Source organism: Carlito syrichta, unplaced genomic scaffold (assembly GCF_000164805.1).
Source record: "Carlito syrichta isolate Samal-C Ts95f unplaced genomic scaffold, Tarsius_syrichta-2.0.1 Scaffold316190, whole genome shotgun sequence".
In the NCBI taxonomy this organism is placed as follows: Eukaryota; Metazoa; Chordata; class Mammalia; order Primates; family Tarsiidae; genus Carlito; species Carlito syrichta.
Window position 1 is genome coordinate 354331 of NW_007260286.1, and position 23204 is coordinate 377534.

At 44.5% G+C, this 23204-nt stretch overlaps 1 protein-coding gene across 2 annotated transcripts in view; it reads left to right on the forward strand.

Annotated features, from left to right (window-relative positions):
* CDKL1 (cyclin dependent kinase like 1) overlaps positions 1–23084 on the forward strand; it is a 61821-nt gene extending 38737 nt beyond the window's left edge. Inside the window, exons 3-9 of one of the 2 annotated variants that reach the window (XM_008073821.1) lie at positions 5174–5246; positions 8644–8734; positions 9649–9849; positions 12467–12549; positions 15571–15627; positions 17916–18071; positions 20974–23084. In XM_008073821.1, the coding sequence (XP_008072012.1) occupies positions 5174–5246; positions 8644–8734; positions 9649–9849; positions 12467–12549; positions 15571–15627; positions 17916–18071; positions 20974–21075 (763 nt within the window). In that variant the 3' untranslated portion in view covers positions 21076–23084. Of the gene's footprint in view, positions 1–5173; positions 5247–8643; positions 8735–9648; positions 9850–12466; positions 12550–15570; positions 15628–17668; positions 18435–20973 lie in introns of those variants that run through there. The other variant, XM_008073822.2, reaches the window with a different exon arrangement.
* Positions 23085–23204: the final 120 nt, after the last annotated feature.

Below are 23204 nucleotides of genomic sequence, written 5' to 3' on the forward strand. Positions count from 1 at the left end.
CCAGGCGGGTCTTGAACCCGCAAGCTCAGGCAATCCACTCACCTCAGCCTCCCAAGGCACGGGATTACAGCCTGAGCCACCCAGCCCAGCTTCATGTTTAAAAAGTATTCCATCTGCACACTTGATTAATAATTTGTTTGAGTATAGGTTTGTTTGTTTGAGGTTGAAAACAATATTTCTGAGCCAGGCACAGTGGCTCAAGCCTGTAATCCCAATGCTTTGGGAGGCCAAGGTGGGAGGATTGCTTGAGGCCAGGATTTTGAGATCAGTCTGGGCAACATAGCGAGACCCCATCTCTAAGAGCATAAGAAATAAATTCCATATGTGGTGGCACGTGCCTATAGTCCCAGGCTACTCAGGAGGCTGAGGCAGGAAGATCCCTGAAGCTCAGAAGTTTGAGGTTACAGTGAGCTGTGATCATGCCACTGTACTCTAGCCTGGTCACAGAGAGAGACATTGTCTCTAAATAATGATAATAATAATGATGATGGTGATGGTGATAATCCAAAGTTTTGAAGGCATTGTTTTAGTGCTTTCTATTTTCTAGAGCTAAAATATTTGATGCCATTCTATTTTCTGCTCCTTTATAAAGTCTTATTTCTTTTTATTTCCAGAAGCTTGTAGAATCATCTCTTTTTTCTCAGCACTTTGGATTATGAAAATCATGAGAATGGCCAGGCATGTTAGCTCACACCTATAATCCCAGCACTTTGGGAGGCCAAGGTGAGAGGATTGCCTGAGCTCACAGGTTCGAGACCAGCCTGGGCAACTTGGCGAGACCTCATCTCTACAATAAAGCAAAAAATTAGCTGGGTGTGGTGGCATGTGCCTGTAGTTCCAGCTACCTGGAAGGCTGAGGCGGAAGGATCACCTGAGCCCAGCAGGTTGAGGCTGCTGTGGCTGTGAACGTGCCACTGCACTCCAGCCTGGGCGACAGAGTGAGACTCCAACTCAAAAAAAAAGAAAGAAAGAAAGAAACTCATGAGTGGACCTTGATCCATTATGCTGGCATTTGGTGAGCTTCAATACTTCTGACCTCCTCTTTATCTGTATTCAGTCTTTAATTGGCTTAAATACCATCAATATGCTTATGCTTCTCAAATGTGTACTTCCAGCCTGACTCTCCTCAGTTGAGAACTGCCCACTCAGAGCCTTCCAATAAGCATTACAAATTATCCTCCCACACTGGCTCCTCCCCCAGTGTTCTCAGTAAAAAGGTACCACCATGTACCCGTTACCCAGGCTAAAAAACTTGACATCATTCCTTGATTTCTTTTTCTCTCACATCCAATCCCTCAGAAAATCCTGGAGGCTCTGTTTTTAAAATACAGCTAACTAGTTCAACCTCTATGAAAAATAGTGTGACAATTCTTAAAATAATAGAAGTTGACCTTCCATACGATCCAGCATTCCCCCTTCTGGGAAAATACCCAGAGGAACTTAAATCTCTCTACAAAAAGTATACCTGCACATGCATGTTTATTACAGCACTATTTGCAATAGCAAAAACATGGAACCAACCATGCTGCCCACCGAAACTGGACTGGATAAAACAAAATGTGGTACATGTACACCATGGAATATTACACAGCCATAAAGGACGAACATATGGACTTCCCAGCAACTTGAATGGATTAGAGTCAATCATACTCAGTCATTTATCACAGAAACAAAGCATGTTCTCACTTATAAGTGGACCCTGAACATTTACCATAATACTGTAAGAAAGGAATTGACAGTGGCCGGAAGCTGCCAGGGGGAAGGGGATACATGACATTAGTAAGGTTACCTGATCTCAAACCGGGTGAAATGGGGACCAAAGGGAGGCCCAACCCTTACCTGTACGATGCCCACTTGTATACCTAATCCTGACTTGTACCCCCCTCTTAAAATAAAATAAATGTTAAAAGATAAAATACAGTTCAAATCTGGCCACTTCTCACCACCTTAACCACTACTTCAGATGTTTCCTTAATCAGAGAAGCTTTCTGGATCACCCTGCATAAGATATTCCATTTTTCTTCCATTCTATGTTTGTAACTCCCTTCTTTACAAATAAAACCTCACAGTGTTGCAGCTAAAAGCGATCTTAGAGTCTGAGATCCCTGCATCCCACAGAAGAAACTGAGTAATGAAGTGAAGTGAGTAGTCAACTCAGCTACTCAAGATAATACTCAGTAGTTTGTACAGAGCTTTTACTTTTGAGAATTATATAATAATATACCCAGCATTAGATAATGTGCTATTGTAATTTCCTCTTGTATGTTCATTTTGTATAATTTCTTTTGGGAAAAGTTTATGAGGACTAAAGTTGCCTGGCACTGATAACCTTGTTAATACTTACTTTATTGGATAAGTAAAATATATTCCATTTTTTTTCTGGACAAAAAGTGGAGGCTAGCCGGACTCTGTGGCTCAGCCTGTAATCCCGCGCCTTTGGGAGGCTGAGGTGAGTGGATTGCCTGGGCCTGCGGGTTCGAGACCCGCCTGGGCAGCGAGACCTCATCTCTACAGTAAACCAAAAAAATCAGCCGGGCATGGTAGTGCATGCCTGTAATTCCGGCTACTTGGAAGGCTGAGGCGGAAGGATTGCCGGAGCCCAGCAGGTTGAGGCTGCGGTGGCTGGGAGCGGCCACTGCACTCCAGTTTAGCAACCAGAGTGCGATTCCAATTCAAAAAAAAAAAAAAAGTGGAGGCTGCTGGGCATGGTGGCTCACACCTGCAGTCCCAGCAGTTTGGGAAGCAGAGGCGAGAGGATTGCCTGAGCTCACAGGTTTGAGACCAGGCTGGGCAACATGGTGAGACCATGTCTCTACAATAAATAAAAAAATAGCCAGGTGTGGTGGTGCACATCTGTAGTTCCAGCTATTTGGAAGGCTGAAGCAGAAGGATCGCCTGAACTCAGCAGGTTGAGGCTGCAATGGCCAAGAGCATGACACTGCACTCCAGCCTGGGTGACAGTAAGACTCTGACTCAAAAACTAAAACCAAAACCATGGAAGCTACTTGGGAGGCTGAGGCAGGAGGATTACTTGGCCCAGGTGTTTGAGACCAGCCTGGGCAACATAGTGAGACTCTGTCTTTACAAAAAAAAATTAAAAACATTAGCTGGGCATGGTGGCACATGCCTGTAGTCCTAGCTACTTGGGAGGTAGAGGTGGGAGGGTGTCTTGAGCCCAGCAGGTTGAGGTTATAGTGAGCTACGATCACACCACTGCACTCCAACCTGGGCAACAGAGCAAAACCCCACCCCCCCACCATAAAAATAAAAGAAGAGGCTGGAAAAAAGTGTTCCCCTGAATGTCTCCATCTAAGTTGTATTTTCTAGCGTTCCTTTCTGAACAGGTGAGTTTTTCTGGCATCTGTGCCCGTATGCCACTAGAACAAGGAAGACAATTACAGAAAAGCTACCTCAAGCTCTGGGACACGGTAACGGTCCAGCAGTGTCCCAGCTATTCTTCCTGGAAGTGGCCTCTTCATTTCCTCAACGTGATCCCATTCTGTTCAAACATCCTCTGATCTGCTTGAAAGGATTTCCTGAGCATCTGGTCTGTGACAATGGTGGCCCCGTAACTTTGCTTTTTATGGCGACTTTTTGTAGTCATCTTAACACATCTATTCAAGAGTTTCCTCCCTGGTTTATTTATCAGTTTTGGCTGAGGACCACAACGACACTATTTAATGTTTGATTCATAAAAACAGTAAGTTCGTCTGATGGGTGGGAGTCTCAGAAAACAAATACCTTTTCTCTGTAGTTCGTTTCACTGATGGCTTCATATTTTTAAAAAATGCTTCTAGATGAGGTGCCCTTTTCTAATTTGCAAGGAGGACCTGCGGTTATATAAGCTTTGAGTCGAGGAAGAAGTGCTGAGAAGTGGCACAGAGTTTAGCTGCTGTGATGGAGGAGAGGGCAGAAAGGTGTGAGCAGGTGCAGCTAGTGGCCAGAGAGGAGCAATGTGGGGACAAAAACAGGATGCCTCTTGCTTTTATTGACTGTTAACTTCTGTTACATTGTTTGTAAGGTACATCTCTTCCCTATCATCTGTAAAATTTTCATTACAGGCCAGGCTTGGTAGCTCACGCCTGTAATCCCAGAATTTTGGGAGGTTGAGGCAGGAGGCTTGCTTGAGCCCAGGTGTTCAAGAGCAGCCTAGGCAATAAAGCAAGACCTCATCTCTACAAAAAAAAAAAAAAATCAAAAATTAACCGGATGTGGTGGTGCACACCTGTAGTCCCAGCTACTCAGGAGGCTGAGGCAGAAGGATCAAGGATGTGGTGAGCCATGATTGTGTCACTGCACACTCTAGCCTGAGTGACAGAGTGAGACCCTAGCTCAACAACAACAGCAAAAAATCTTTGTTACCTGAAAAATAAAAACAAAAACCAAACAGCAGTGCTGCCTAGGGAGTCTGAAGAAACCATGTGCCTGCACATAGAACAGAAATCCTGCTTCCAGGCCTCTGTTCAGAGCAACTTGACAAAGTCAACAGCATCTTTTGTGCTGAATATTAACTCACTTTTAATTTAAAAAAAATTTTTTTTTGAGTCGGAGTATCACTGTCACTTAGGCTAGAGTGCAGTGGCACACTCACAGCCACCGCAGCCTGGACCTGCTAGGCTCAGACAATCCTTCCACCTCAGTCTTTTAAGCTGTTGAAACTACAGGTGCATGCCACCACCCCCGGCTAATTCTTTGATTTACTGTAGAGATGATGTCTCGCCAAGTTGCCCAGGCTGGTCTCGAACCCCTGGGCTCAGGCAATTATCTTGCCTCTGCCTCCCAAAATGCTGGAATTACAGGCGTGAGCCACCATGCCCGGCAACTAACTTTACATTAGTTAGAAATGGAACTCAAGTGACTGAGTAGCTTCCCCATGGTGTCACAGATGTTTGAGACAGGTGGTCGTAAATACTTGTTGAAGTACCTGTGGGTTTCCGTGTCCTCCCTATAGAAGTAGGGGTCTCCATTTTGGTTCACCCACTGTCCTTAGAATTCGCGGTGTGCTGGTCATGTGGGATCACATGTGGAACGACTGCTCGATGAGTTAGACAACTATGTGCCACCTCGGATCTTTTGCTCCGGAAGCCTATCTTGGTTTCCCTTTTCTTTTCTCGAGCTGAATTCCATGGCCACACTAAAGAATGTGTTTGTGCTGCTTCTTTCTTTTTATTAGGGTACCAGAACATCTCGTGAAGAGCATAACTTGGCAGACACTGCAAGCTGTAAATTTTTGCCATAAACACAATGTAAGTCTCATGATCTTCTTTGGAAAATGAGAAGGCTGCCCTTCAGCTGAGGTGGAGCCTTGTACAAAGTTTATGCCATACTTTTGTGGGTATAACTTTTCACCTGAATCTTTATAAGTCTGGTTGGGGTAAGAAGCGGCTAAAAATGCCAACCTAGCTATTCCTACTTGCTCAGGTTATATAAAACATGCATTTTCATGATTTTAAGAAACTAGTTATATGTGTGTCTATGCATTTGTCATCAGTATTTCTAATACCGATTAGGAGCTACTCGCATTTAAAATAGAATCCCGTAGCATCTGTATTGGCCTGGTACACCCCAAAGGCTCTGAAATTGGGAGGGGGAGCCCCAGGTGACTCTTGTCTGTTTAGTTGCAGTATGTCAGTTGCAGTCAGTGGAGTTCCAAGCCCAATGCTCAAGTGCTAGTGTCTGCTTTGGTGACATTTGAGTGCCGGGTCTGGACCCAGGCAGCCCAGCGGAAGTCTTGGACACTCCTGGCCACGGCTGGGCTGGTGGGAGGCACAGTAGACTATTGCCAGGTGATGAGACTTCACAGATGCTGGGAAGCCTGCCGTTCCCTCCAGTACGGCACTCCCCGCTCCACTGCCAGATCCCAACATTGGCGCTTCATTTTGGCCACGAGTGCAATTTGACTACAATATTTTACCCTATGACTGCCAGGGTCAATTTAGGTGATAGGGCTAAATCTCCTTCCTTGTGCTGGCCTTGTGCTGGCCCAAATGATTTTTCCTGAAGCTGCATTCCCAGAAGAAGGAAATCTGAGAGTGCTAGCACTTCTCCCAACTGAGCCTCCACTTAGCTGAAGACCATCCTTGTCAAAATGTACCCCAGGGCCAGTGGAACTCCATATCCCAGGTTACTGTGAGCAAGGGTTAGCACTTTCCGGAGAGCAGGTTTTAGGGTAGGGCAGAGAGGGAGACTGCCCAAAGTTCCTACTAGGAGAAGATCTTAGCTGCTAAGGACATAGAGTGCATACCACAGTTCCCTGGAGAGCCCCAGACGCTCTACTTGGCCCCATGTGCTGATGGGGGAGGGTGCAAAAATTTGTAAGGAATTCCCAGAACAGATTGGGAGTACGTTCTTGCTTACAAGTACTTCTGACCATATGTCATCATGATATTCAGGGGTGTTCCCATTTATAGCAATATGTGAAGCCAGCAATAAAAGAATAGACATCTCAAGAGCTCTTAATTGCCGAGAACCAGATAGATTGTCGTAAAATAACTCAAAAATTGCCTGCCCCCCAATTTTCCAGAATAATAAGTACCGATGGGGAGACAGGCTGATCTCTCACCCTGAAGGTCCATTGGAATGAGCATTGGCTAGGCCCAAGAAGAACCCAGGTCTTCTCTTCAGAGTCTTGAAAGTCAAGAGTAGCCCCAGGGCTTCAGGCTGCAGGCCAAAGAGGATCTCTCTGGTTGCAGAAGGATCCAACATTCCCCTCCTGAGAGCAAACACTTGCGAAAAGAAGACTATTAGTAACCCTGAGCAATATTGCAGCCCATCTGTTGTTGTTTTTGATGCAGTTGTTAATTAGGTTGTGGATGTGTTCTTTGCCAGTGAAATTGTCATTTAATAAGAAAATTGCCAGGCACAATGACTCACACCTATAATCCCAGCACTTTGGGAGGCCAAGGTGAGAGAACTGCCTGAACCCGCGAGTTTGAGTCCAGCCTGGGCAACCTGGCGAGACCTCATCTCTACAATAAGTCAAAAATTAGCCGGGCATGGTGGTGTGTGCCTGTAGTTCCAACGACTTGGAAGGCTGAGGCTGAAGGATCACCTGAGCCCAGCAGGCTGAAGCTGCAGTGGCTGTGAGCATGCCACTGCACTCCAGCCTGGGCGACAGAGTGAGACTCCAACTCAAAAAAAAAAAAAAAAAAAGAAAATCGTGAAGATTCTCAAATGTTCTTGTAATATCACGCTGTGAAAGAATGTTGGCCGTGGTCTGGAAACCACAGGTGATCTGAGTCTAAAGTATGGCACAGGGCCCACATCCCAAGGGGTGGCTGCAGCCCTACGAGCACTTGTGTGTGGGACAGAGCTGACACCTAGCGACTGTCCCCGGAGGGTGAGGACTGCTGCCCACTCTTGTTTATCTTGTCAGGATGAATGTCAGAGCTGGAAGGGAGATCTCTTGGCAAGCTTGTGGTCACCGCCCATCTCTTCCCAGGCTTATCTCAGCAGGCCCAGGGCTCGTCCTGTTTACAAGGCCGACTGTGTTCTGTTCTCAGTTAAACAACTGAATTATGAATTCTGCTTAGGCACCAACTTGCAGCTCTCACAGCTGTGATGCAGCCTCACCTGGGGCCTTTTAACATTTTCCCTTTCACCTAGAGTTGTCAGATTAAAAACAGGATTCTCAGTTATATTTGAATTTCAGATAAACAAGCATATCTTTTTAGTGTAAGTGATATATTCCAAATGCCACATGGGACATACTTATACTAAAAAAAAAGTTGTTTACCTGAAATTCAAATTTAACTGTGTATCTTGTTTTTTGTTTTGTTTTGTTTTGTTTGAGTCAGAGTCTCAATCTGACGCCAGGTCAGATTGAGTGCAGTGGCACACTCACAGCCACTGCAGCCTTGACCTTCTGGGCTCAGGTGATCCTTCTGCCTCAGCCTTCCAAGTAGTTAGAACTACAGGTGCATGCCACCACTCCCGGCTACATTTTAAAAATTTATTGTAGAGATGAGGCCTCGCCAAGTTGCCCAGGCTGGTCTCGCATCCCTGAGCACAGGCAATCTCATCTCTGCCTCCCAAAGTGCTGGGATTACAGGCGTGAGCCACTGTGCCCAACTGTTTTTCCCTTTTCTGTTCTTTTTTTTTTTTTTGAGTTGAAGTCTCACTCTGTCGCCCAGACTGGAGTGCGCTCCTGGCCACCGCTGCCTCGACCTGCTGGGCTCTGACGATCCTTCCGCTCAACCTTCCAAATAGCTGGAACTACAGGTGCACGCTACCAACCACGCCCAGCTAATTTTTGATTTATTGTAGAGACGAGGTCTCACCAAGTTGCCCAGGTGGGTCTCGAACCTCTGGGCTCAGGCAATCCACTCACCTCGGCCTCCCAAAGCATGGGATTACAGACTGAGCCACCAAGCCTGGCCGTATTTTTATTTTCTAAGACTGACTGCTCTACTTCCATTTTTCCTTTTACCCTTTTTGGTCCTTTGAGGCCTTTTAAAAATGTGAGCTAATTCAGACTATCATAGAAATGGTATTAGATTTATTTTAGGCTGCTCTTTGCTGTGATCCAACAGTCCAGTGACCGATTTAAGTGATTTCTCCAATATTTGCTAGATATTCATGTTTTACTTATTCCATATGTACAGTTCATCCATAATCATCTATTGTTTTGATTTTTGTAACTAGTGTATACACAGAGATGTGAAGCCAGAAAATATCCTCATCACAAAACATTCAGTGATTAAGCTTTGTGACTTTGGATTTGCTCGGCTTTTAAGTGAGTATTGTTGCTTTCTTTAGTTAAGTGTAAAAGATGGAAACACTCTTTTTTTCCTTATTCTAGAGTTCTGGGGTACGAGTGAGGGTTTGCTACATAAGTAGGCTGCATGCAGGTAAAGTTTGGGCTTCTAGCTGGCCCTCCCCTTGGTGGTGGACCAGGTACCCACTGTATTGTCACGTGCCCTACACTCCCCTCCCTTGCTCCCCTAGCAGTGCCCAGCAACTGCTGATCTCGCCCTTGTGCTAATGTGGCTAATGGAAAAGTTCTTGATATGATAAAGGATCTAAATGCTATGGAAGTATACAAGTTAGTTCTTGTATATTTAAGGCATAAGCTTGTGACTTGCTACTTGCATATATATTTAAACTTACTGAAGATGTGTAGACACATACAGTGGTTTAAATATATATGCTACGTGTAAATTCTACCACAGTAAAGTGGTTATTGAAAAGTATGTGAGGCCGGGCGTGGTGGCTCAAGCCTACAATCCCAGCACCTTGGGAGGCTGAGGCAAGAAGATTGCCTGAGCCCAGGAGTTTGAGACCAGCCTGGGCAACTTGGTAAAACCTTATCTCTATGGTATATCAAAAAATTAGCCGGGTGTGGTAGTACGTGCCTGTAGTTCCAGCTATTTGGAAGGCTGAGGCGAAAGATCACCAGAGCCCAGCAGGTCGATGCTGGGGTGGCCGTGAGTGTGCCACTGCACTCCAGCCTGGGTGATGGAGTGAGACTCTGACTCAAAAAAAAAAATTATATTCCAAGTGATTTGAATGTGCAACAAGCATTGAGAACCAGTGACTTAGAAACAGCTCAAGATTGGACACAGGCTTGATTTCTGAGGTCTTCCCATCCCAGTTTGGATTCCAATCTTCCTTTGCTTTTTCTGTTTTCCATGTTTCATCATTGGCCAGCTGGACCGAGTGACTACTACACAGACTACGTGGCTACTAGGTGGTATCGTTCCCCTGAGCTGTTGGTGGGGGACACGCAGTACGGCCCCCCAGTAGATGTTTGGGCAATTGGCTGTGTCTTTGCTGAGCTGCTATCAGGAGTGCCTCTATGGCCAGGAGAATCAGATGTGGATCAGCTCTCTCTGATCAGGAAAACCTTGGGTAAGTGGTGTTTTTGTCCTGCCTTTTGTGAAACTAAGTAGTTTTACCCATTTTGTCCTGCCTTTTGTGAAACTAAGTAGTTTTGCGATTTTAGTGCAAGGCAGAGCCAAGTTTCCAGTCTCATCTAATACTCTTTAGGGATTTGGATGTCCTTAAGTCCAGTCTGCCTGACTAGTTTGGATTATTCAGACTCTGGAGGAAGATTCTCAACCTTCTAACCCTCTAGGGCATTAGTTAGTGAAGGGGAATTCTCAAAGCCTCATTTAAATGACTCCATTAAAGGAGTCCAAATTTGTTTTAATAAAAATAATTAACAATTATTGAGTACTTATTAATTGTCCAAAATATACAAGGTTCTCTCTTTAGCAAAGTTTGGATCAAGTTAGACCCTTATAATGATCATAGCAACAATAAAAATTCACATTTCTATGAGGGGACAGCAGTTTGCAGAATGCACACATAGTTTATTTCATTACTATCATACGGTAATTAATTTGGATGTCCTTAACTCCAGCCTGCCAGACTGGTTTGGATTATTCAGACTCTATAGAGAAGGATTTTCAACTTCTCTGTGTCAGGAAGAAAGGCTGGTTCTTCTTCTTCTTCTTTTTTTTTTTTTTTTTTGAGTTGGAGTCTCACTGTCACCTAGATTGGAATGCAGTGGTATGCTCCCAGCTACCGCAGCCTCAACCTGCTGGGCTCAGGTGATCCTTCCACCTCAGCCTTCCAAGTAGCTGGAACTACAGGCATGCACCACTGTGCCTGGCTAATTTTTTGATTTATTGTAGAGACGAGGTCTTGCCAAATTACCCAGGCTGGTCTCGAACCTGTGGGCTCAGGCAATCCTCTCACCTCGGCCTCCCAAAGTGCTGGGATTATAGGCATGAATCACCATGCTGGCCCAGAGGTAAATTTCTAAGACATATCAGTAAAATTAGACAATTTGATACCCTAGGGTAGGAACTGTAGCCCAGTCCAATGGCAACACGTCTAGACCCCTGAGAGGGAGATTTCTGTTTTCCACTCAACTCTGGGAAGTGGGCCTGGGTGTACCCCAGGAGAACCCTTCTGAGTATCTCCTTATATCCTGTGAACAAAATCCCTTTTCAAGTGTTATATCCCTAGAATTTTACATGAGGGTAGTTTTAGCTGATTTGGCTGAAATGTGGGTAGCATGAGCTTCCCATAGTTTCCTGGAATATAAAAATGCTTTTTTTTAGCCTGGCATGGTAATATGGACCTGTAGTTCCAGCTACTTGGAATGTTGAGGCGGAAGAATCGCCAGAGCCCAGCAGGTTGAGGCTGCGTTGGCTGTGAGCATGCCACTGCACTCCAGCCTGGGCAAACAGTGTGAGACTCCAACTCAAAAATAAAAAATAGCATTGACTCATGCCTACAATCTCAGCACTATAGGAGGCTGAAGTGAGAGGATTGCCTGAGCCCACGGGTTTGTGACCAGCCTTGGCAACATGGTGAGACCTCATCTCTACAATAAATCAAAAAATTAGTCATTGTGGTGGTGCGCGTCTGTAGTTCCAGCTACTTGGAAGGATCGCCTGAGCCCAGCAGGTCGAGGCTGCGGTGGCCATGAGCGTGCCACTGCACTACAGCCTGGGTGACAGAGTGAGACTCCAACTCAAAAATGAATGAATGAATGAATGAATGAAATAAAAATGCTTTTTTGGTTTCATTGATTCATATAAGTGCTTCTAAACATTGAGTGAAATGGAATTTTCAAGTGATCACTTACTGGTGAAACAAGAAGAGATGATTCCAATTTGAAAGCATATTCCTTTTAGTTAGATAAACTTCCATGACTTGTTCCTGGCCTCCCTTCCTTCCTTCTCTCCTTCCCTTCCTCAAATATTTATTGAAGCCAGACACGGTGGCTCACGCCTGTAATCCCAGCACTTTGGGAGGTGGAGGCGAGATGACTGCCTGAGTCCAGGGGTTCAAGACCAGCCCGTGTAATTTGGTGAGACCTAGTTTCTACAATAAATCAAAAAATTAGCTGGGTGTGTTGGTGCGTGCCTGTGGTTCCAGCTACTTGGAGGGCTGAGGCGGAATGATCACCTGAGCCCAGCAGGTTGAGGCTGCGGTGACCATGAGTGTGCCAGTGTACTCCAGCCTGGGCAACAGAGTGAGACTCTGACTCAAAAAGAAAAATTTATTGAGAGCTGGCTGTGTGTCAGGCACTATTATAAGTGCTAGGCCAATGCACTGTTCTCTCGATCCATCAGCATTCTGTTAATACAATTTTGATTTGTCGTTGTTGCCCTCTTGCTACTTTTTTAAAAGGCATTGTTTTACTTGCGTGTGTGCTTCTGAATTGTTTGCTTTGTATTACTCAAATACACTGTGAGCTCTGTGGGCGAGACCTTGCAGCCTTCTGTTTCTGTGGCTTGCCTCCTCTGTGCCAACAGAGTGTGTGCACCGTTGACTGTAGGGATCAACACAGGCTGCCGAATGGCTGAACTATTGGTTGCCTGAATGGCTCGCCCTCTGATTGCAAGAGAACGCCGCAGCCTTCACAGGTATAGGCACAGCATCCATGGAAGAAAACCACAGATCAGTGCTTGCTAACCAATTTTACCTTCTTCTTTCTTCTTGTCCAAAGGGGACCTCATTCCTAGGCACCAGCAAGTATTTAGCACGAATCAGTACTTCAGTGGCGTAAAAATTCCAGACTCTGAAGATACGGTGAGTGATCATATTTTGGAGGGAGCTCTGTGGGCCAGGCCAGTTAGGTTCGGTAGTTACTCATGCCTGAGCCCCATGACTCATCCTGCAATGGAAGGTCAGTCTTAGAGTGAAATAGAAAACTGGAGCAAATTGGCTGGCAGGTGCTGATTTAGAGGCCGTTGAGGACAGAATATAGCCAGCCTGTTGTTCAGGCGTGCAGAGCTGCCTGCCTGAATCACCCTGCCCATTATCATTTTCAGCAGTGACTGAGAGCCTGTCAACTTTTAGACATTGGCCCATCCAGGAAAAGTTAACTACTTTTCCCCCAACATGATCCAAATTCCCTGCTCTACTGAGCCTTCACTCCGCAGACCAGGGAGAACAGTCATGAACATGCTTGGCGCCCCACTCTGATGCCTGCCCTCTATGGCCAATGTGGGAACAACACCCTTTTTTAAAAAAAAACTGAAAAATTGTAAATGTTCATACCCATCACCCACTCTCAACAATTTATTCCACTGAAACCATTAACCAAGAGCATAAAGATGTGGCATTACCTAATAGAAATCATTTCCTTTAGTGTCCCATCAGTAGGGGATTAATTAAATAAGTATGGTACATCTTTCCAAGAGAAACACCACATAGTAAAAATAATTAGATTTGCACGTATTCACCTGAAAAGAAAGGCCAGCACCTATTGTTAAATGAAAAAAATGTTATATAGAACAGTATATATTTGACAAAATTATAATATCTATTTACTATATGTGCAGTTCATATGTATACATATATTTATGTATAAACACAAACAAATATGACAACATCTGAAAAACATGCAAAACTTTTTACATTTATGAAATAAATGACTACAAGGACATGTACCAAAATATTAACAGGGGGTATCTCTTTGTGGTGGGATTTGGGGGTAACTTTTAAAATGATTTTTAAAATATTTTTTAATGTCTGCTAATGAACCTATACTGTAATCGAAAACATTTCAGAGCATAACTAAGGTTTGTGAAATCCTAAGCTTCTACTGCCTGAGGAAGGTACTTTCAAGTTGAAACGAGCCCTCTGGTTGCTCAGTTTCCAGAAAAGTGCCATTTGTTCCTACCGCTTCTGTCTCTTCCCTCAACCTCTTGGCTTGTCCCCCTGTGAAAGCTTCCGCCTCCCCGACAACGCCTCCCTCTCCTGCAACACTAGCATTATGGAAAGAGAGGCAAGAATGACACCTGGCATGTGGGAGGTGACCCTCATGGCTCCCTTGTGACCTGGATGCTCCCAGTTCCGCACTAAATATCCCTTAGCGATTTCCTGTTCATTTGTCTACTGGTGAAGCCTCAGAAACAACCCAGCTTTCACAAATGTAAAAAACTTCCCCTGGTTTTTCCAGAGGTTGTCTTGCAGGAGATTTCCTGTTGACAGAAACACAGGAAGAAGCAGTGCGCTGGCTGGACATCTGTGCCCCAGTCCCTCTGCCAGTGGTTGTAACCCTGACGGAGGGAGGGAGCCTGCTCGCAGATGGGGCTGGGAAACTGGCTCTGCAGGCAAGACGGGCCCCACATATCATAGGCAACCCGCTGGCTCCATCCCAGGCATTGTTGCTGAGACAGCAGGGCTCTGTGTTAGCAATGGCACGCCAATTCCCAGCGGCACTCAGATTCAGCGCACAGAGAAATATGTAAGCTATGGGGCGTGGGGGAGGGGGGATGCTACTCTCAAGAGCTGAAGCAAACCCCAAGGAACATAGGGCACTCCCCAATGAGGCTCTGCTCTCTCACTCTCATCAGTGGTTGGTATGTGCACAATCCAGGATTGGTTCTTCAGGGCCGGTTCTCTGTCCAAAACAACGCTGTGCTTTGAAGTTTGGCCACAGCCTGGGCCTGTGTTTCATTAGATGAGCCTGGCCAGTCACTCCAGCCTCCAGCTCACACTCTCCACACACAAAGCACTGCAGCCATTTATTTTGCTCAGCTTCCCTCCTCAATGAGCCTTTGTCACGGAATGTCTCTTCAACTGGCCTGTCTGCCTGACTTTGTCTGCATTCCTCCCTTTTACAGTGTTATTCCTGATGTGCTCCAGCTTGTGACTGGAACAGAAGCGCCTTATATGGCCAAAGGCAGATTGATGAATGCCCCTTGAGAGACTCTTTAAACAGTAGGCCCATAAGGGAAATGGCAGGCTCTTGTGGGAGGAGACAGCAGAGTTTATTACAGAAAACTGAGAAGCATCTGTTAACCTGGACAGGGCAACAAAATCCACTTTGAGACTCCCTTTATATAAATGTCAATAAAAAATTGAAGACTCAGTGACCACAGCAAGCAAGCATAGCATGCAGCTTACCCATTGAAAGGGTCTCCTGGAGTATAGTGGTGTGATCACAGCCCACTGCAGGCTTGGACACCTGGAATTAGAGGTGTGAGCCACTGCTCCTGGCCTAAAAGCGGTCTTTGCAGGTAGTTTGGATCCTTAGCCTGGAGGAGCCTACTGAAGATTATTTCCCATACAGGTCTTCAGCTCCAGGCCTCCTCCCATCACAGCCTCCCAAAAGTGCTGGAATTTACAGGCATGAGCCACACAACCGAGCCTCATTCAGCTTTAATAAATTTGTACAAGCAAATAAATAAATGCAATAATTAGGGCTTTTTATAATGCCAATGTGAATGCCAAAAATTGTTCTCTGGGAAGGCAAGCTAATATCAACTGAGGCAGAAAAAATGAAATAATAATTGCTCAGCAAGTGAGTTTTTTTTTTCTTCCTTTCATTAGTATTTACTTATAATTTGCTACCTGCATGGGCAGCAATGCAGGAAGGAAAGGGAGTGGTTAGGAAGTAAATTTAGAAAAGCAGTTTGGAGGTGGGGAGAGAAGGAACTGGGAAACAGGCAAAGGGAGGTTGTTTCAGGTGGGAGGTGGGAAACAGGCAAAGGGCAGAGGCTGCCAGGAAGGTGTCAGGAAGATGCTTCTATGCAAAAGAAATTGCGGTCATCTAAATTCGAATACATGCTGTCAATTAAAAACCCCTTTTCTTTTCAACAGGAACCACTTGAATTGAAATTTCCAAACATCTCTTATCCTGCCCTGGGGCTCTTAAAGGTAAACTCAAGCTTCCAACAGACTGGGGAGCACACGGCAGTTGACATCATTGGGGAATCTGAATCCCTTATGTCAGTTCATGAAATGGAAAGTGTTCCTTTTAGAATGCTTCTATGTAGATCACATTCTATTACAGTGAAAAAAACACCTGTAAGTATTTCTCACTTCAAATAAACCTTACATGTTTGAAATCTAAATTTACACAAAATAGAAATTTCAAGGGGGTGGGTGGTGTTTGTTTTATAATAGAAGCTTTTTCTTTAAAAAATGCTTAGCTGTAAGATCTTTTTAAATAGCCAGCTCCCTAGTACATTTGAAGTACATTTTGATTTTAAAACTTGATTTACATATACAATTTTAGAAATATAGCTCTTATGTAAAATGAGATATGGTACCAATTAAATTATTTGCAAGTCCCACACAATTCAAAAATTATTTAATACATTTATTGATGCCTTTTTTTTGAGTTGGAGCCTCACTCTGTCGCCCAGGCTGAAGTGCAGTGGCATGCTCGACCTGCTGGGCTCAGGTGATCCTTCAACCTCAGCCTTCCAAGTAGCTGGAACCACAGGCATGCACTGCCATGCCCGGCTGATTTTTTTATTTATTGTGGAGACCAGGTCTCACTGTGTTGCCCAGACTGGTCTTGAACCCCTGGGCTCAGGCAATCCTCTCACCTTGGCCTCCCAAAGCACTGGGGTGATAGGCTTGAGCTGCCATGCCTGGCCTACTGATGTATTTATTTATTTATTTATTTATTTTTTGAGTTGGAGTCTCAATCAGTTGCCCAGACTAGAGTGCAATGGCCGCTCCCGGCCACTGCAGCCTCGACCTGCTGGGCTCTGGCGATCCTTCCGCCTCAGCCTTCCAAGTAGCTGGAACTACAGGCACATGCTACCATGCTTGGCTAATTTTTTGATTTATTGTAGAGAAGAGGTCTCGCCAAGTTGCCCAGGCGAATCTCGAAGCTGCGGGCTCAGGCAATTCACTCACCTCGACCTCCCAAAGCGCGGGATTACAGGCTGAGCCACCAAGCCCGGCTACTGATGCATTTATAACCAAAAAAAATTGAGACAGTTTCTCGGGGTATGTAGTTGTGAGATTTAATCTTTCTAAGTACGAGCACCATGGCCCACTTAAAGGAAAAAAAAGGTTAAAAATGATGAAATATAAAGGCATGTCTATTATGCCTCTCCTTACACACAAACTCATATATTCTTGTAATGCATAGACTATTTTTGGAAGGATATAACAAAAAAAGAGTAACTGACTTTAAAAGGGAGAATGGAAGGCCTGGAGTGACAGGGACGTTGCTGTATACTGCATGAATCTTACTTGTATCAATGTAAATTTTTTTTTTTGAGTTGAAGTCTCATTCTGTCGCCCAGACTGGAATGCAGTGGCACACTCCCAGCCACCGCAGCCTCACCCTGCTGGGCTCTGGCGATCCTTCTGCTTCAGCCTTCCAAGTGGCCAGAACTACAGGCGTGTGCTACCACGCCTGGCTAATTTTTGATTTATTGTAGAGAGACTTCTCACCAAGTTGCCCAGGGAGGTCTCGAACCCACGGGCTCAGACAATTCACTTGCCTCGGCCTCCCAAAATGCCAGAATTACAGGCTGAGCCACCGAGCCCGGCCATAAATATTATTCTTAAAGTAAAGGCCAGGCGCAGTGGCTCATGCCTGTAATCCCAGCACTTTGGGGACCTGAGGCAAGAGGATTGCCTGAACCTAGGGGTTTGTTACCAGCCTGGGCAACTTGGTGAGACCTGGTCACTACAATAAATCAAAAAAATTAGCCGGGCATGGTGGCACATGCCTGTAGTTCCAGCTACTTGGAAGGCTGAGGCAGAAAGATCACCTGAGGCTGCAGTGGCCATGAGTGTGCCACTGTACTCCAGCCTGGGCAACAAGAGTGAGACTCCAACTCAACTAAATAAATAAATACACTAGTTTTTACAAAGTACTTATAAGGGACCAAACAGGCTCAATGGATAGTTGACCACTGAGGTAAACTAATGTTATATCCTGCTCTCTCAGGGCACAGCACCAACTGCTTCAAGAACAGCATGGCGCAAACAATCTCGTTGTTACTACTTCTAGAAACTCTTTCTTTTATGAGTACTCATTTAGGAATGAAGGAACTAAAATCATGACTGATATGTTTTCCCTACCTTTTTTTCCCTTTTTATTCTCAACTGAAAAGTTCAGTCTTTCAAGGAAAAAAAATGACATTAATTAATACAATTTTAAAGAAGTAAGTAGAAGGAATATTCTGTTCTCTTAGGGCTGCTTCCACATGGACCCTGCTGAGAGACTGACATGTGAACAGCTGTTGCAACATCCGTACTTTGACAGCATCAGAGAAATGGGAGATTTGGCAAAAGAACATGACAAAGCAACAAGGAAGAACCCAAGACCAAGCCGAAAGCACCTGCCTGAGGTAAAGATGGTGCACTGCTTTACATAAACATCCAAGGCTACCATTTTTAATGATCTCATACTTGCCACCTGGTACAGAGAGTCCAAATCTAGACTCCAGAGTGGCAGTTGTGGTGTGTGGTCCCAGCACCTTCATTCCAGCACTAGGAGACAGGTCACACGACCTGTCAACCAGGCCCCCAGCACCATCTGCCTCCTGAGACCCCCACGCCCTGGATGTAAAAGGTGCCCTTGCCCTGCTGTTTCCTGTCACCACACAGGGGCCCGGCGTTCTGGCAGGTGTGGGTACGAGTCTCAGCTGGGTACATACGTGTGAGTCCAGCTGAGCACGCGCCTCATGCTTTGGAAAAGGAAATCAGATTTTTCTCTCTGTCATCCCGATCGTTTTCAGTACTAACATTCCAGACTTCTCCAAAAAAGAAACTGTTTTTCTCCCTGATCCTCTATCAGAGTTGGCTAGGGCAAATCCAGGGATGTGCGCTTTCAGTGGCATCCACAGAAGAGCACAGTTAACCAGAGAAGAGCATCCAAACTGCACTCTAGATCCTTTGAAGACCTGATGGGTGTGAAGTGGTGCAATGACCTTACACTAAGTATCTCGTCATAAACCAAAAGCTGTACAAATTTAGGACAAACCTGTTGGAACCACAGCTGCTCCTGGTCACCTCTGGATCTGCCCCCCCCCCTTTTTTTTTTGAGTTGGAATCTTACTCTGTCGCCCAGGCTGGAGGCTAGCGGCCGCTCCTGGCCACCGCAGCCTCGACCTGCTGGGCTCCGCAATCCTTCCGCCTCAGCCTTTCGAGTAGCCGGAACTACAGGCATGCGCTACCATGCCCAGCTGATTTTTTGATTTATGGTAGAGATGAGGTCTCACTGCCCAGGTGGGTCTCGAACCCGCAGGCTCAGGCAATCCACTCACCTCAGCCTCCCAAAGGCGCGGGATTACAGGCTGAGCCACCCAGCCCGGCTGGATCTGCCCCTTAAACTATGGATTATCCTGCTTTAGTCATTCCCTTCACAGCCTCCACTGCCCAGCCCTCTCAGTGGTACCTGAGTAGTGACGTGAGGTATGGAGCAGGGGAAAGGGTGGAGAGTCCGTGGGGAACAGGCACAGCACAGGCTCCAGGACCCTCAGGTAGACCAAAGTTGCAAAATTAAGAATGTTTGACTTTGCCGGGTGCAGTGGCTCACGCCTGTCATCCCAACACTTTGGGAAGTGGAGATAAGAGGCTTGCCCGAACCCGCGTGCTCGAGACCAGCCTGGGCAACATGGTGAGGCCTCGTCTCTACCATAAATAAAAAAATTAACTGGACATAGTAGCACATGCCTGTAGTTCCAGCTACTTGGAAGGTTGTGGAAGGATCGTGGAGCCCAGCAGGTCAACCCTGGGGTGGCCGTGGGTGTGCCACTGCGCTCCAGCCTGGGCAATGGAGTGAGACTCTAACTCAAAAAAACTCCACATATTTATTGTATTGTACTATTTGGTCTTGAGTATCTAAAAAGGGAGTTTTGTTTTTTCAGTACTTTAAATCAAACAGTTGAATTCTTCAGGACTTCAAAGCAGTACACCAAACAGTGGGGCTTCCCTATTCTTTCAAATAGAAATATTTCCACCAAGACCCTTTGCTCTTGAACAACAAAGTAATAGTGAGATTAGGGGTAACTCTGGGGCAGGGGTTGGCGAGCCTATTTCTGGCCTGTTTTGCTACCCAGTTCATATATGATAGAGAATAAAAGTCAAACTTTTTTCTTTTTTTTTGAGTTGGAGTCTCACTCTGTCGCTCAGACTGGAGTACAGTGGCCGCTCCCGGCCACCGCAGCCTCAACCTGCTGGGCTCCGGCGATCCTTCCGCCTCAGTCTTCCAAGTAGCTGGAATTACAGGCGCGCGCTACCACGCCCGGCTAATTTTTTGATTTATTGTAGAGATGAGGTCTCGCTACCCAGGCGGGTCTCGAACCCGCGGGCTCAGGCAATCCACTCACCTCAGCCTCCCAAAGGCACGGGATTACAGGCTGAGCCACTGAGCCCGGACAAACTTTTTTCTTTTTCTTTTTTTGAGTTGGAGTCTCATTGCATCGTCCAGGCTGGAGTTCAGTGGCACACTCACAGCCACCTCAGCGTCGACCTGCTGGGCTCTGGTGATCCTCTGCATCAGTCTTCCAAGGAACTATAGGCACGCACCACCATGACCAGCAGGTTTTTTAATTTATTGTAGATAAATCCTCTCGCCTTGGCCTCCCAGTGCTGGGATTACAGGCTTGAGCCACCGTGACCAGCCAATATGTGTTTTTCTTACTTTCATTTGACATTGACAATAAATTCAAACATTTTCTGGAAGCTGGAAAGAAGCAGTTTTGCTTTTTTTTTTTTTTTTTTGAGATGAGGTCTTCCTATGTTGGGTCTCCTGGGCTCAAGCAATCCTCCTGCCTAAGCCTCCCTAATAGCTGTGACTACAGGCACACGTGCTGCCATACCCAACTTGCCTTTTTCATTAAGATAATAAGTGGGCAAACTGCCTAAGTGCTCCGGACATTAGTTTTCCCTGCTGTAAGACAGGGCATTGGCTTAAATTATCCCGAAGGTCCCAACAAGTTCTCAACTCCTATAAATATAGGCTTTTTTCCCCAATAATGTTAACACGTAGATATTCCTTTCTTTCTCGTATTCTCTAAATCTTTTTTAATGTGCATGTTTTTACTTTTTAATGAAAATTAAATCTTTCAAAGAAAAAGTAGAGACCAAATATTTTGTCCTCTCTTTGGTCTTGGATTCCGTTCAAGAAAAGTATTTCTGTACTGGAAAATTTACATAATTATCACTTTTGCGACAAAGTCTAAATAATGAAAAGAATCCATGGCACCATTTGGAGCCTAATTCTGTATTTTGTATTTTCAATTGCAGTACCTACCTCAGCTAACTAGCAGCAGCATCCTTCCGGCTTTGGATAGTAAGAAGTATTACTATAATACCAAGAAACTGAACTACCGTTTTCCAAACATTTAAAGAGCTAGAAGATTGATGATTTTTAAAAAAGGAATTGATCAATAACTTGAAGAAAATAAAACTTATACATTTGACCAAAAGCAATGACAATGTTGAAAACACACCAGAAAAAAACCTAAAACTAGTGACTGGGAGGCCACCTGGTAAGATAGGAAAGGAAATTCCAGATCTAGTCTTCCAGGCTTGATGATGGCGTCCAGAAAAGAATGGAAAAACCTGTTTGGAGTTTCACTTGTTTTTGTTTATGTAAGCAGTCGATCTCATAGACAGAACATAAACTCTACTACTCATTCTTTTGGCAAAATTAGATGATGTCAAAAAGATTGATGCTTCAGTTGTACTATGTACTACACATGACAAATGGATTTCATAGTGTCCATAAGCATTTCCTTGGATCTCTGTTACTTTGAGTTCTAGCTCCTCCCTCTCAGATTGTTTCGACATCATATTTAACTCAAAAAAAAAAAAAAAAAAAAGTAGTTTAAAATCCCATTTCCTGCTTGCTCCGTTTCTTGATTTTTATATTTTGGAACATTTTGAGGGGGAACATTGAGGTTCAAAATACTTAAAATCATATGCATTATCATAAAGACTTTGTAATTTATATACTTATAAATTTAATTTTTATATTTCTTACCTATACTTTTGTTTTTACCTTCCGTAAAGGATGCACCTTAGTCACTTTTGCAGGCAGAATGGATTGGTTACATTGTCTATATTTGTTCACCCAAGTCCTCTTGCAGACTTGGCAGCTGAGCAAGCTGGTCAAGGGGTACATAGAACAAGAACGGCAGGCTTTGCAGGAACTGAGCCTGTCGGCCTCTCTCCAGTCCAGTCTCACTTGAAGCCAGATCCACAGCAGACCCACATACAGTTTTAAAAGAAATTGCTTGTGAGCTTTTACTTGAGTCATGAAAGACATTAGGTCATCAACTGAGTTTTCCCTGAAACATCTTTTTACACTGTATTATATGTGTATGTGCAAACACACATACATGCATATATACTTACACACCCGTGTGTCTATATAAATATACATATATACTATCCTACCAACCAATATTGGAATCAGAAAGTAGTCCAAAATGGTATTATTGAGGACTCCTAGCTTTGTATAATGAGACTTTAAATGATGACATGTCATTAGCTTTGACTTGGCCTACTGCTCCTAATCAAGAGCATTTTCATCCTTGTCCCCATATTACACGAGGGTCACGTGAAGCCTGATATCTATCCCTGATAGCTCAGCACTGTTTTCTAGTGGTTCTCAGCCATGGTCTTCAAAGCTGTATTTTACTTTATCTTCAAAACATGTCTGCTGCACTCTCACTTTTTTTTCCTGTGTTAGTTTTCTTCATGACAGCTTTTGACCCCATTCACTTACTGCTAAGGAATTTACTAGATTCTGGCATCTGTTCAATAATTTTGACTGCCCCAGGCAGTTTAATGCCTTTGGCTTCCTAATCTATGTAGCTTCATGCATACACCTGATTGTGGGTTAAATATTAGTCCCAGTATTGTTCAATTCCTGTTAGGCAGCCTTGATTCACATGACAAGGAAGGACATCCAACTTCTGAGGAGTTAACTTTTTTCTTCTTTTCCCTTATCCCCAGAAAATGCACTTGACGGAGGCAGATGACTATAACTGCCTAATACATCCAATAGTTTTACAGAAAACTCAGTAGAAAAGTGGTTCTGGACTAAATCATGGTAAATCAGTTGTCTCACCACACAGTAATGAAACAAACCTGAGAAGACTTCTTTTTCTCTAATGAGTCCTATGAAATTTATGCTTATGTTTATTTTAAACATATCTGTAATCCTTCAGCATTAAATCACAACTGTATCACGAGACTGTTTTACATCCTGGTTTTTTGAAAAATACGATTTTCTGATTTTTTTTTAATGACAGTGGTAATTATGTTAGTGAATAGTTTATCATTTATACTATGTGCATTTGTATAAGCTGATTTCTGAACACAACTAAAATTCATTTTTCTACCTGAAAGGTGCATCATGGAAAGTTTATTTTCGGTCAAGTTTATATTCAGCAGCTTAATGTTCAAAACAAACATAACAGAAATCCACAAACTAGCTGGCATAAAGCAGTATAGAACCAGGGCAGGTA